The sequence below is a fragment of the Excalfactoria chinensis genome, chromosome 3 (genome assembly GCF_039878825.1).
Source record: "Excalfactoria chinensis isolate bCotChi1 chromosome 3, bCotChi1.hap2, whole genome shotgun sequence".
NCBI lineage: Eukaryota > Metazoa > Chordata > Aves > Galliformes > Phasianidae > Excalfactoria > Excalfactoria chinensis.
In genome coordinates, this window is record NC_092827.1 from 41,997,531 (window position 1) to 42,012,257 (window position 14,727).

Below are 14,727 nucleotides of genomic sequence, written 5' to 3' on the forward strand. Positions count from 1 at the left end.
TGCAGTCCTCGTCCCTGATGAGGCTTCCAAGGAAATAGCAAACTCAGCTTGTCATTTTGTTAATTTTTTGTTAATCATAGCCTTCTTCTTTAATATCAACAAAAGGTCAAACCAGCTGAGCATAAAAGACCTCTCTAAGCACTTCTGCGCATGCATTCAATGGCCAGTGGCTGAACAAGATTTAACAAGTTAAGCAATTCCTTTTTTCACTGTACAGCTGAGTCTGCATGCCATTTTTACAAAAGCTGACTGAACTACTTAAGTTCACATCCATTATCAAATTATAAAGTATTTGCCATTTGCCTAAAAAGTTCTTAGAATTTCTTGAGAAGCCATGCCAGAACCGCTGCAGGGGGTGCTGTGATATTGCATGACAACCATCTGTGGAAAACTGCTCTCTGCTACCAACAACGGCTCTTCAGCAGTGACGCTGCCTGCCTTGTACAGCTGGCTGGATCTGTGACCTACCAGAACCTGCATCACCATCCTGAACATGGCTGAAGGTACAAGTTCATGGATACTCAAAACACAAACAGCATCACACTGCAGAAATACAGCTGACAAATGCGATTTTAGCTAATTCGTGATCATTACTTTGGAGATGGCTGATCTCATTGCAGCCTTTCAGTACCTAAAGGGAGCCTATAAACAAAGGGGAGTCAACTCTTTGTAAGGGTAGATAATAGCAAGACAAGGGGAAATGATTTTAAGTTGAAGGAAGGAAGATTTAGGTTGGGTGTCGGGAGGAAGTCCTTTACTGTGAGTGGTGAGGTGCTGGAACAGGCTTCTCAGAGAGGCTGTAGATGCTCTGACCCTGGAGGTGTTCAAGGCCAGGTTGGATGGGGCGCTGAGCAGCCTGGTCTAGTATTCAATATGGAGACTGGTAGCCCTGCCTGCAGCAGGGGGGATTGGAGCTTGGTGATCCTTGAGGTCCCTTCCAACCCAAGCTATTCTATGGCAAATAGGCGCTGCTGCACAAGATGCTGTAGCATGTTATTTAAGACAAGCAACCATCAGAAAAGTACCACAGCATCAACCAAACTTTCAGTTTTCAATAACACGTCCGTCTATTTCAGATGCTCTGATACTAAATAAAAGAAATAACTTGAAAGAAGAATTCCCTCAGAAGAGGACCCCCACACTCCTGTACTTTACACCACTGATGTTCTTTGAACTTTGCTAGACTGACCTAGGAGGTTTTCTCTTCAAACATCAGTTTTCATCCACGGCTGCTTTCAAATCAGTGAACCCCAGGCTACAAGTCAGAGCCATAGCCAACATATTGTTTTAAGAGTTTCTCTCATTATCCCACTGATTTGTTCCATTTTGTATGAAACAATTCATTACGTCAAACTGTCAGGCAATGACTAAAATTACAAAATTCACTTCAGATGCAGAAGACTGAGAATAGCTCACTCCAATGAATATTAATTTATTTGAGCAGTCATCTCTGATGGGAAAGAGTAAAGTTCAAAGCATTGGTTTAAAGCAAATAAAGCAAGGCTGTTAAGCTGGCTATGTGTATTCAAGAGAAACAGTCTAACAGCGGATGATAGATACATACTCAAAGACAAACACAGGTACATTGCATAGAAGCAGGGCAAATTTCTCCGTTCCCTTCTCCTTGTAAAAAGGTACTAATTCAACAGATTGTCACTTTCCAAATGCAGCTTTTTCTCCCCTTTCACATCAGCTGCTGAACAGCACAAATTCATGTCTATTTTATAGCTTTCTAATTGCCATTTGTTTGATCAGCTCTTCGTTTCCTGCAGGAAATTCTTCCGATCTTTGCAGTTGCCCTAAGAATTCTGCCCTATCTTTTGTATCACTCTCTACAATCCTGTGGATTATTTTTTTTTCCAAAACCAATTGATGGTTAATTACATGCTTTGAATAGCAGAAACAAATTACAGAATTTGTATACCCTTGTATAGAATGACATTTCCTTCGCGATGCTTTTTCTCCACTTCTGATTACAGCTATAAATTGGGTATTGGATACCTCAGCAATCTGCAGTGATGATGAAACGTTCTTGTAATTAAAAGATATAACTAACGCTATAAAGAGATATAAGTGGTTTCTGCCTCCAAAAAACAGTCCTCCATACATCAGTGCTCAGTTTTACCTGTCATCCTGCTGCCCTTCCACACAGCTTACTGAGACTTCTCCAGTGACCTTTCCAGTATTTCTGAACGTGATTAAACAACTTTTGAGTAAGTTGCTTTTATAAATCAACTTCCAGAGATCATTAATATTAAACAGCCCCCAATTTAAGGCAAAACCTTCTGCCTATAAGAACGTAATATTTATTTCCATTATTTCCTCTAAGCGGCTGTGACCCACAACAATACTTTACCCGTTACCTCACTGCTTCCTTATTTAATTGCCAGGTATGAAGAGCCTTCACATACACCTCCAAAAGTCATAATACACAAGAAAGGACAACATTAAAATGCAATTAGAACAGCAGCTGCTATGCCATTAGTGCAAACAAAACTCCTACCAGATCAGCGAGGCACAACTGTCTCTGTCACCAACAGCAGTTAGTACTGCCAAGCGTGCCACCAGTCTGCTACCATCACCTACTTCTAGCTACAGGACCTTGCAGCTTTAAGTGATGAAAATCATGTGGGCAATGCTGTTTTCTTTAAGAGCTCCCAAGAACTTTCAAATTTGAAGAGATCACTTACAGAATATTTCTTGGAAGCTACCCTTCAGTAGCTTTATATTATATTGACCAATTTCTACATTGAGGGTCTCCATATTTAGGAAAACAAGAGCCAGAGAGAAAACAGATTTTATTAATACTCCCAGTAAATAGATGCAGCTTACCACACAGCAGGAAAAAAAAGGGGGAGGGGGGTGGAAAGACACTAAAAATATCCTAACTGTAAGAAATGCATCAACAGCATTTAATGCCTTTTATTAGATGTTGAAAAACCACCTGGGTTTCGAAAAGATTTCTGTTTCCTAATAAGCTTTAAATGTCAGATAGTTGTGGCATTCATAATAATCTACTCCTGTGTGGAGTCTACTGTCTGAAGACTAAAATTCATGTCACAGCCACTGCTTTTAACTAAAGAGTCGATCAATGGTCAGATAGAAACTCACTGAAAACCATCCATTATTTCTGCTATTAAGTATTTTGTTAAAAATGTAACTTTTACTGCTATTCTATACCAGTTATCTGGGATAAAAAATTACCAGAAAGAGACAATATCCTGGGCAAGTTAACACTTAATTCAGCTTCCACCCCCAAGCACCTACATTAGGAAACATATTTTTAGAGATGTGCATACTTTTGATGACATTCTGCATTTTAACTGATTTTAAACCATTTCAGAGGATTAAGGAATCCAACACTAAAGATATGAGAGTTTCTAACAATGCTAATTAGTTTATTTTCCTGGAAGCCTGTAATTAATATCTTGTTGCCTCTCCAAGACGTTCATTGTTCAGCTGGTGTTACAAGATGTGGGTCACGGCGCAGTGGAAGCACTTGAGTAGCTTGAAGAGGTTACACAGCAGGTTTCCAACCTCCAAAGAAAAGGCACCGCAGAACAAGAAAAAACTGTTTGCAAAGAGATCTGAAATAAGCACAGCAATCTAAGCCGTTCTGTTCTCCAGTTCCATCCTGCATCTCGTTTTCTTTGAAACCAAGTCTGATAAATATGAAACACATAGCTTGTCATCTCTGTCAGATGACCTCAGGATTCCTCCCCAAAAACTTCAGAGACTGATTCACAGATGTACTGGAACACAGAACTCCTATTGCAATCTGGCGCCTTGGTATCGCTGGGAATCCGGGACATAGTCCAGAAAACCAAGAAGTGGAAAAGAGGTATTACCACCCTTGCAGCAGTCAGAGACTCCAAGGTGACAGAAAAAGCAAAGCATGAGTAATAAAAGATGCTCTACCCTCCAAGCAGCAAAATTAAATAGAGTTCATTAAGATGCCTCAGACATACCAGCAGGTTAGAAAAAGCTCAAGTCAGAAGGCAGTAACATGAACCTGATAAGACTTCCATCACGATACCTCTTTTCAGCAGCCAAAGAGCATGGGAAGAGAAGAAAAAAATTGTTTTCTTTCAAATTGTATTTCCCTTAGACAATGGAGCCTCATATTCTAGTTCTGTCCTCTGTCTGATAAGTATCTGGAATGCTGCTGGTTCTTTTTTCCCTCTAAACTGCAGACTTACAAATCTCGGTGGATGAGAAGTGACTGTATGTGCAAGTGAGCTGACAGCAATTTAAGAGTGCTAAAAAAAATTATGGAAAAACTAGAACAAGCGGGAATATATGCACCAGAAAACACTGGGTATGAGACAAAGTACACCCATCGTGGAAAAAAAGAGCTAGGAAAATGCTTGGGAAGGGAAAAGAAAGTAGGACAAAGCATTAAAACACAGAGAAACACATTTTGTTATCTACTGTAAGGAATGAAGAACCAACATGAAGGAAAACTGAAATAATGAGGTAAGGTTTAGTACACCTTAGCCCAGCTTTTTAAGGAAATTAGTCTAACGTGGGAAGCATTGGGGAAGGCTGGGGGTCCCCCATGTGTTTCCATATAGCTTGGAAAATGGCTGGTTGAATTCAAACAGCTCTGACAGAAAGGTGGGAGGTTTCAAAGATAACTGCTTAAGAAAACGTTAAGTTTGTGAGACAAAGATGCTATGAGTATCCTGACCGAGGAAAGGCTGCCGTGTGCGTTAAGACCTTATTAGACACTGCACGATCCGCCAAAAACACAAGACTGTAAATGTTTTAAACAAAGAAAAATACCAACAAAACATCAGAGCTCACAAACACCCACGTGATTTAGGGGAGAGAAAGAAGCCCTATTTCTACTGCTGAAGGAACTATTTTAAAACACTTCTCTCTTTCACCTGGGAAACAAGGAAGGCTCGACAGCAGCTGTTGTAGCATTCACCACCACAAGCAGTCGGCACCAGGTGTCAAACAACTCATTGCAAAGGCAAGAATGCTGCAGAAAGTGGGGCGTTTACATCTCTCTTTGGAGAAATCAGAGTAAGAGAGGCAAAGCGACCTCAAGGAGAAAAGAGGTGGAAAGAGTGGAACGGAATAGAAGCCATCCCAGATCTTCCACCCACCACTGCAGGCTGCCTTCGTTCAGAACCAGCAGCATCATCTTCCAGCACAAAACACAGCACGGTTTTGAGAAGGTGATTAAAATAGAACATCCATGCAGTGTACAATAAGCAGGGAGACTTGTCCTTATAAACTGTGTTGCTCTTGATTTGATACTGATCAACCCCTAATTGAATCCAAAAACACCCAATTAGCAATTGCTAAGGGTTAACACAGGATCGAGGCAGAAATAACAAGTGGCAATTCCTCAACTTTTTCAACAAAACTAGATTTTAGATGGGCCACGTATCTTATCCTTCTACATTTCTTTTCTTTCCCTGTAATTAAAGCATAATCAGGTCAGCATTTCATACTCAAAATCAGATGTCGTATCTGACTGCTAGCTGAAAATTCATCTTCTCTATAATTTAAGCAAATAGAAACTTCAGCCAAGCGCTGCCTGTATCCTCACATGCTTACTGCCCTGATGGTACCAGAAAGGCAACTCATTTAAAGCAGCCAGCGATTTTCATAGGCTCTATAATGAAAACATCCAGAATCAGCAATGATTAAATATTACTGGTGAGCTATCGGGGATGCTGGGACACAACACAGCTTAACGTGCTTAAGCAAACTAGCACAGCTTCATCAGCTGCACGTTCAGAACTGAAGATAACAGAGCAGAATTAGGCATTTTCAACGCAGTTCTGCAGATAGAGCATCGCAGATCGACCCCGAAGCACTCGGAGGCGCACGTTCCAACTTCAGGCAGTACCCTGCATCTGCACGCCAAGGAAAAAGGAATGTGCTCATATGGAATCGGTTAATGATGGCACCGACAAACCGGCGGCAGAGGAGGATCCACTTCTGACAGCGCTGAGCGATGGGCACGGCGTGCCGCGCGGCTTCCCGTGCACACCCATCATCCCCATCGATAGGTGCGAGCGGACAGCGGTTCGCAGCCGCACGAGTTCACGGCAGCCCGGTTCAGTCCTCACGGCCGCAAACAAAGGAACGGGCTCGGGGTTGGAAACGCGGGGCTTCACCTGCAGCCCCGACCCCGGCATACAAAGAGGAGGCACGGCTGGGCTCGTAACACACGGCGAACACGGGAGCGAGGCACGACAGCGGAACGACAGCCGCCTTTTCTATTAGCCCCTCGCATCTATCTCTTCCATATCAATTGCTAACAGCGGCCAAGTTCCGCCGCGCACGCACAGCACTTGTTCGAGAGCGGGCAGCGAAGCAGCCCCGAGCGCCGCCGGCCGCGCCGCAGCCGGATGTCACCCCGGGGCCGCTCCGGCCCCAAACCACGCAGCGCGGCCGCGGGCAGCGCTCCCCGCGAGCCCGGAGCCAACGCAGCCCCGGCCGCCCCCTCCCTCCGCCCGCGGGGTGCCGAGGGGCGCGGCGCTGGGAGAGCTGGAAGCCCCGGGCCTGCGGCCGCCCGGACCCCCCGCTCCCCGCACCTGCCCGCGCTGACGTCACCGGCCGCACCGGGCGGCGGAGCGGCACCTGGCCGCGGGCAGCACCCCCACCGCCCGCGCGGCGCTTACCGGCTGCTCCCTCGCGACGCCCCCGCCGGGTGCCGCCGCTTCAAACGGCCGCGGCCATTCCGCGCGCGCGCACCGCCGCCGAGGAGAGGTGGGCGTGAGGGAGGGCCCCGGCCCGCCGCCGCCGCGAGGGATGCGGCGGGGGCGCGGAGAGACCCGAAGCCTTCACAATAGGCACGGGGCAGCGCGTGCGGGAGGAGGGGCCTGAGCCGGGGCGGGCGGCAGGCGGGAGGCAGGGCTGTTTACCCGGCGGCCGGAGCGAGCCGCCCCCGCCCGCCGCTCGGGCTGCTCCACGCACCGCCGCCCCCCGTCCCCACCGCGCCAGGGAGGCGAGCTCACCGCGCTGCCCCCTCCCCCCCCCCACGGGCGACAGGTGGTACGATCCGGCCCGTCGCCTTCCCCCCCCCGCAAGCAGCCAGGGTGGGCGGTACCGTCCATTGTGACGTATCAGAAGCCGGCTGCTGACGGCCAATCACTACCGGGGGGCGGGGCGTCCCGTGCTCGCGGCCGTCCCCTGGTGACGGCGGCAGCGGCCCGCCGCCCCTTCCCAGTGCCGGGGACGGTCCCCTGTGAGCGTGGCGGCGCGGTGACCTGCGGGCTGCTCCGCCTGCCGCGGCGTAGCAGAGAATAAGCAGCAGGCCGCCCGTAGCGAGCGGCAGTACCGAAATCCCCATCCTCCCGACTCCAGCCGTCGCACAACCCCTCCCCTCCCAGGCTGCTGGGCCGGGCCGCGCCGCATGCCGGGTTTTGTAGTCCCGCCCGCCGGTCCTGGAAGATTAAGAATAGAGAGCAGAAAAAAGAGACTAAACCCGCCCCGGACACCTGTATATTCCATAAAGCACCGTACTCTGTACTGTAAAGCGTAGTTAGTGTTTTTACTGAGATAACTTTTATTGTGTCATTCCACCCAACTCGCTCTCTGGGTAAGACCCACGACGGGAGCCACGTAGCTGCCAGGACCCGCCCGTCCCCGCCACCCCCGCGCCAAGATGTCGGCGGCCATCGCCGCGCTCGCTTCCTACGGCGGCTCCGACTCGGAGCCCGATTCCGAACCCGAAGCCGATGCCGGCCCGCAGCGCGCCGTCGTACTCGCCAGCCGTGACGCCGTGCTGCACCTCCGGCCGCCGCCCGCCGCCCCCCCGGCCCTGCCCGTGGACGCGGCCCCGGAAGTGGCGGTGAAGGTACGGGAGCGGGCGGGGGCTGAACCCACCTTCGGGGTCTCGGTTAGAGGGCGGGGAGGTGTCGGGGTGTTGCTGTCTGTGTGTGGCGCTGAGAGCTTGCCCGGCTCTCCCTCTGGGTTTTTTTTTGTCTAATTCTTTAGGATTAGGAAGCTGTAGGCGGTGAAGGAGCGCTGTTGGGAGTGCGGCTCGTAATCGCAGAGTTTGAGAAAAACAGCGAGTGGGGGGGAAAGGAGTTACAGCTCATGAGTATCACTTCACTTGTGCAAGTGCTGTTTTGGCACAAATAAGGGCCAAGGAGTCCTGAGTGCATGGCTAGGTAATACACAAGGGACTGGAAATGCATAAGAAAATATAGTGATAAGGGGGGAGGCTGAGGGGTTAGTCACATCATGTGAATGGCCGCCACACGCAAGTGCAGTTCTGGCTACTGAGAATGTCAGTCTTCAGTATCCAGATTCCTTACACTGATCCTAATCGTTGTACCTGTTCCTGCTTGAGAGTTATATCTTAACTTGCACAGACTTCAGACTTTACGTTAAAGACAAATGAGTTCTTCACTCTGTTAGCAAGGCATAGTGGTTAGCTCAATCAGTGACAGTATTTTCTGGTATAGGCTTTGTGTGTATGTGTGTGTATGTGTTACTTTGCTTATCAAATAGCCCTAAGGTGTGCAGGTTTGGACGCCTCATGGGGCATAAAGAGGACATAGAAGGATGTAGAAGAACACGAAAGTATTAGAGACTGTCCAGAGGAGGGCTGCAAAGGTGGGGGGTATGTATGGCAGGGTACATGGGGAGGGGCTAAGGTCCCTTGTTTCATTAAGCCCAGAGCAAAGAAGGCTGTGGGGAGGCCTCATGGCAGCCTACAGCTCCTCAAACAGAACTCATCTGAAAAGTGGCTCTGTAGAAGAACAGCATGGTTGAGTGAAGTTCATGCTGCTTTGTGAGGGTTTAGGGAGCAGGCCAAAACTGGGTGAGAGACGACTGAGGTGAAAAGTGTGAGTGTGACCTTTGATGGCAGAGGGGATTGAACTCATTGCCTCTTCCAGTATATGAACTCTAAGCTAATAGGTAGGAGCCAGTTTTAAAACAAGGGGTGCAGCTCTTCAAGTGGCATTTAGTAGGGTTAATCCAAAGCCAAGGAATACTGTCTGTGCCAGAAGTTTACGTTATTGTAAGTAGAGCCTGGACAAGTGCTTGGAGGAGATTTGATGAAGGAAGGGGTGTTAGTAAATACACAGATTGCATCAGGCTTACAAGTGTTCTGCACTGCAAATAGTTGGAGACTGGGAGGGTGCAGAAAAAGTGTCCTCTATATCTGCCCTGTTCTTGCTCTCCTGGAGGTGCTGAGTTAGTGTAGGGCTGCTGCTTTCTTTTGTGGAGAACATGGATAAGTAAGTGAAAATATTTTCTTATCTGATCTCCAAAGGTTTTTTTTTGAGTAAGCATGACAGTGTTGTTGACAAAAGCTGTTTTATGGAGGAAAGGGAGTACAGCTGCTATTAGCCAGGGCTGGGAGCTGTCTTCTCTGCAGCTGCGGTCACCCCAAGGGACTGCACACATAACAGGACATATGTAATGTGGTACCCGCAGCTCCTGCAGCAGGTGAGCAGAGATTCACCACTTCTCCATTCTGTCAAAAGAATGACATTTCTTTCAGGGAGAAATCAGGTCCTGTGAATTCCGCAAGGCCTTGTGTCGGTTCATTGGGTTGTTGACGTGTGTGCTGCTCTTGTCAACTCCTTGCTGGCAGTTGCATTTCCTGCAAAGGAGAAGGTCCATTTCTCACTTTGTGTCTGAGATACAGCAGGTGCCTGCACTTGTGCTGGGAGCAGAGCTGCACAAAGTGACTGCACTGGCTGAGCAGGCAGCATCCTGCTGCGTTGCTTGAGGGGTTTTTATGGATGTTTTTTCTTTAACCAGTTTCATGGTAAAATTCAATGCAGTTATGATAAGAAGCGTGTAGCACCTTTATGCAGTACCTCTTGTGAACCACCCCCTTGGCATCACAAGCAAGGTTCTTAAAGCAACCAGGTCTGTGAATGGGTGTTCTGAAGCTGTTACGATTAACACACTAAGGAGAAGCACAGAATATGTTTGCCTAGTGGAAGTCTGATGATCTGGAGCCCACCTTCTGTTAGATATCCAAAAGCTGGCTAAGTATGCTGTCTGTGTTGGCCTTTGTGGGGTAGGGTGAATGAGGTAAATTAAGAATGTGTTATGAAGCAGTTGAACACAGAGGCTCAGTTACTTGGTCTTTAACATCAGCTTCTGTCGATACAAAAAAATAATAATCTAATGGTCGCTTGCAAACTTGTGAATTAGGCAGCTAAAAATGCTGAAGGAAATGTAGGAAATTGCACATCCTGTGAAGAAGTCAGTTTTACATGAAATGTTGCAGTTACAACTATTACTTTGGGAGAGAATATTTATTCTTTGTCACATCAGCTCAAGGTGAGACTTGGATGGGAACGGTTCCTTATTTATCTACAGTGTCTCATTCCCTGCTTTTAGGAGAAGGATGCTCAGCGAGTCGAAATCAACTGAGCTGAGCCACTGCAGAAACTGGAAGTTCTTTATTTAATGTAAGAAGGGGTTGGGAGTCTCAGGTCTATATTTTTTTCTTCTGTTGAAACTGGTTTACCTTTGACAGTATGTAGGTGTCCAGAAAAATATAACTTCAGGGGAAAAAAGTAGCCTTCATTCGCGTTTCTTAGTGTTCTTTAAAATCTAATTCTTCCCCAGCTGTGGGACAGAAAGGCACAAAGTCATTGTAGGACCATGGGATAGCAATAATGAAGTTTAGTGACTTGTGGCGTGATTTGTTAGGAACACCTTAGCTTCTTTTAACATGTTCTTGTGTTTTGTTTTTTCCTTTCTTTCTGTTGACGCAAAATACGTTGTACAGGTTGCAAGGTGCAGGATATCTAGCATAGCTCAACAAAACCATCTGACATCTGCTTTTCTTACCAGTCTAATTTTATTATTTTCAAGTCATTGGGCTGAACGTGTACTGACGTGTACTGTTAGTCATTTTATTCATTCACACACATTAAAAGCTGGTAAGAACCAAAGATTCATGTTGCTGCCTTGCTGTAAATGTCATTCATCTCTTGGTAATAAATCTGAAAATCTATGGGAAGAGAGGATGCTGCTTACCTGACAGCCCAAGCGACTTATGTAAGAATGGATAAGTAACAAACTGCTTAAGCCTGTGCAACTCATGGGATGGGGGACTTAAATCAGTGCATTTTAATTTAAAAGATAATTAAGCTAATTAAATTCTGTGCAGTGTGGACTGTACATTTTAGCTATTTGGCAAATTAGCAGTGAATTTACTTGGAGAGAAGGAAATGTGAGGTTTGTTGTCTAAAATGTCCAACAAAAAAGGCAATTCACTTATATATCACAACTTCTTGCTTGTAAGATACGAAACCGAAAAGCTATGACTTCTGCTTCTATTAAATATCATGTTTAGACAAATGGTTGAAATTTAATTGTCAGATTCTGCTTCTTAAATACATTGACAGCTCTCATTAAACTTGAAGGCAGCCACATGCCAGCACAGTGGGGATTATAACATTTGGCTGAAACTTAAAAATGTTGTGGATTAAAAGGATTGTGGGTTGCACTAAGCAACATTATCTTCTTACAAAGGAACAAAGTAAACTGCACCCATACTGTACTTTGTTGCTTTTATTTAGGATTTTTCTTTAATGGATTCTTCAGGGATTTGATCTGCGTTTAAATCAAGGATATTTTTTTTTCTTGCAAACCTATAAAAGAAACTTTTAGCATGCATTTTCCAGATTATTGATGTTGTTGTTATTGAACTATCTTGCATTTTACAAATCAAGTGTCTTTCACAGATTGTAATGGTTTTGTTTTGTGGCACTCAGGTATGTTTTTCCTGAAGAAGGACTGTGTGCATGTGCAAGGAACCCATAAAAAGGAAATCTAATCTGGTTTACTATATTTATAGTTTAAAATCCCATGTATTTCCCATGCTCTTATCTCTGCTGACTGTAAAGTGCCCAGAGGGTCTTTATTGGTAGGATTTAGAAAGGACACCTTGGCAGCAGCTAGACAGTCTGTGATCTCTGGGGAGCTGCAGTGAAGGACTTGCTTGTCTCTGCTTAGCTTCTGTATGCCTCCAGGTAGATTCCTTAGGAAATGCTGATGCTCCAGAGTTCAGCCCTGAGTGCCCTTCCTCTTACAGTATGTGATGTAGTGTTGTGGGATGAAACACAACAGAGAACAGGTGAAAGGGGAAAGCATTTAAGAATCAAAGCATTTTTATATACCTAACTAAATAGCAACTGAACTATAAATCAACCTGATGTTGCAGTAGACAGTCATGTTATCAGAGACAAGAAGAGAGAGAATGCCCTAAGTGGTTCACTGATGTCATCTGTTCCATTTATGCCTTGTATCAAGGGTGATACCCCTGTCATTCTAGACACACATTCAATTAAGTTGTATTTACCAAACTTCAGTAGGTCAACAAACTGCAATCTCAGTGTTTCGTTGTACTTGCTTCTGTTAAGTTCTATAATCTGAATCTTTTTTTCAGCCAAATCATGTTGGTCAATTTTTTCTTCATGTCTTATTTTCTTATGCCTTCAATTGTTCTTGATATTACGTTTTGGACCCTTTTCCAGTAGCGCGTGTCTTACGTGGTACATAGGGCCCAATGTTACCACTGCACACAGCTGAGCTTTTATTACCAGCACTCAGGTAGGCAGAGAGAAGATGGAGACCTGGAGTTTGCAGCACCATTGGGTTATGTCTTTCAAAAAGTCATATTCAATAAAATATTATTCCCTAAAACTTTTTCCACTTCCTCAGTGTCAGAAGGACGAGTTCAGCTAAAATAAGGTATGCAGGTGTGCCCTGTGATCTTTGCCATCTGCAGGGGGTGGGGCTTCTTGTTTCTGCCACATTCTTTGCTTCCATAGAAAGGACACCCCCAGTGCAGATTGCTTGTCACTTTGTGAAATGATTGGTGGTCTAAGTGAACAGTGGTGGGCCTTGACACTGCACGTGTTCAGTGTTTGTTACCTGACTGTCCCATAGTGTTGTTGAGGTTGGCATTTATCATGCCAAAGAATGAATAATTTGTCTGCCTCAATTAATCTAACATTTCAGAATACGTTGTGTCAATACTTTGCTTTACTCTATGGGTTTCCATTGCTTAAAATATTGATCAAGTGAAGCTGGGAGGCTGGGACATGTTCAAATTGTCGTATAACTTAAAAGGAAATGGCATCACAAAAGAAGACAAGTGATGTGCTCCAGCAGCACAGTTGCAGGATCATCATTTGGTGCTCAAAAGTATAAAAACGTGAATAAGGCTGGAGGTTCTTGTGAGCATGGCTCTGATAACTCTGACACATGCTTTGCTTTCAAGGCTCAGTGGTTTTCAGGCAGAAGGGATATGCCTGTGGTGGTCTCGACGTGAACATATTGTGCAGCTTCCAAATGACTCAGCGCTGTTCCACCAGCAGTGAGGGAGAACCAGAATTGCTATAATCATCCAGCAGAGGATCAGCTTTCAAGGCACAATCTGTTTCTTCTCTCATTTACCAAACGGCATGTAATAGGACTGAACATAAAGAAAGGAGGAGGAAAAATAGCAGAATGGAACAATTCTTGGCATTTTTGCAAAACTGGATTTCTCTGACTTCTGAGAGAGCAAGAAAAAGACTCCTCTGCCTTAATTTCTAGTACCCTAGTAACTGTTTAAATGTCAGTGACAATTGGCCAGATACATTTTGCCATATTATCAACGTTATTCATTTTAAATGATAAGACCGGTGGATAAGATGTGAAGTCCGCGTGGCAGAGCGAACTCTGTGATGTGACTTGAAACAGTTACCCAGGAAAAACGTCTTTGGGCTGTGGAGCTGTGCAAGGAAATAAAAGTGTGTAGGTATTGCAGGTTGGGAAGTGACTTTGAAATGTTCCTCTTCCAGCTGGGTGCAGAGGGGTTGTCTCTCATGTTGCTGAGTGACTGGATTAGGCCTGCTGTGCTGTTTCTGGGCAAGTTCACCACATTTGAACATCAGGGCCGTGAATGTGGCAGGAACTGTTATATAGGCCCAGTGAATCAGGAAGTTTGTGAGACAACAGAAACAGGGTCAGGCAGAGAGCGGGCAGTGCTGTGGCTGCAGTGGGAGCAGCACAATGGCTGGACCTGCCTGTAAAAATAATTGGTATGTGGTAAGGGTGAAGCTGTGACTTGCAGACGCCTTTGGATCCTGTTGTAGCTAAGCACTGATGAAATATTGATGCCAGGCAACCTTCAGGATAGCTGTTAGGAATATTATCAATATACAAGCCCATTATGAATGCCTTTATTCTGGAATAAAGATGCAGGAAGCAATGCTCGTAGCAATGCCACAGAATAACATCCTCCTTTGTGTAATTTAGCCCTTAATTGGGGGTTGGGGGAAAGCAGCATCAATTTAGGCTCAAAGTAAATGAGCCTTTGTAGAACTCTTTGAAGCCAAGTCTCTTTGAGCGCTGCCACCTCATCAGACTTTGCTTTCCCATTTTTATCTCTCGTCTTCCACTTCAGCTGCGTGTGTACTTGTGAGTTTTTCCCTTTGAGTTGTTTGAGAAGTTATGCTTCTGGTTAGCCCCTATTTCTTCATCTGTCTACTGAAATTCTTGTCTCAACAGGCTTGGAGACAAGTTTTAAAACTGAAACTGGATTACATTTATCCCTTTTGGTAAAAACTTGGGGATGAGGGGTCGTTGGATTATGTAAAACTTGCTGTTGTACATATGTTTGCTTTGGTGTCTGATTATGCCTTTCCAGCTATTTCTCAAAACAGTTACTGTGACTTCTGCCATTTTCCTTTTGTAGAAATCTGGCTTTCACACTTCGATATTAAATCGCTG

The 14,727-nt window shown here is 45.6% G+C and overlaps 2 protein-coding genes across 2 annotated transcripts in view; one reads left to right on the forward strand and one right to left on the reverse strand.

The window, feature by feature from the left end:
- WASF1 (WASP family member 1) overlaps nt 1-6,981 on the reverse strand; it is a 76,003-nt gene extending 69,022 nt beyond the window's left edge. The window contains exon 1 of the mRNA XM_072333343.1: nt 6,645-6,981. The gene's annotated coding sequence lies outside the window, so the exon portion shown is untranslated. The remainder of the gene's footprint in view (nt 1-6,644) is intronic.
- Nucleotides 6,982-7,587: 606 nt separating this feature from the next.
- The window catches only part of CDC40 (cell division cycle 40), a 36,065-nt gene continuing 28,925 nt past the window's right edge, over nt 7,588-14,727 (forward strand). Inside the window, exon 1 of the mRNA XM_072333345.1 lies at nt 7,588-7,822. Coding sequence (XP_072189446.1) covers nt 7,631-7,822 — 192 coding nt within the window. The 5' untranslated portion in view covers nt 7,588-7,630. The remainder of the gene's footprint in view (nt 7,823-14,727) is intronic.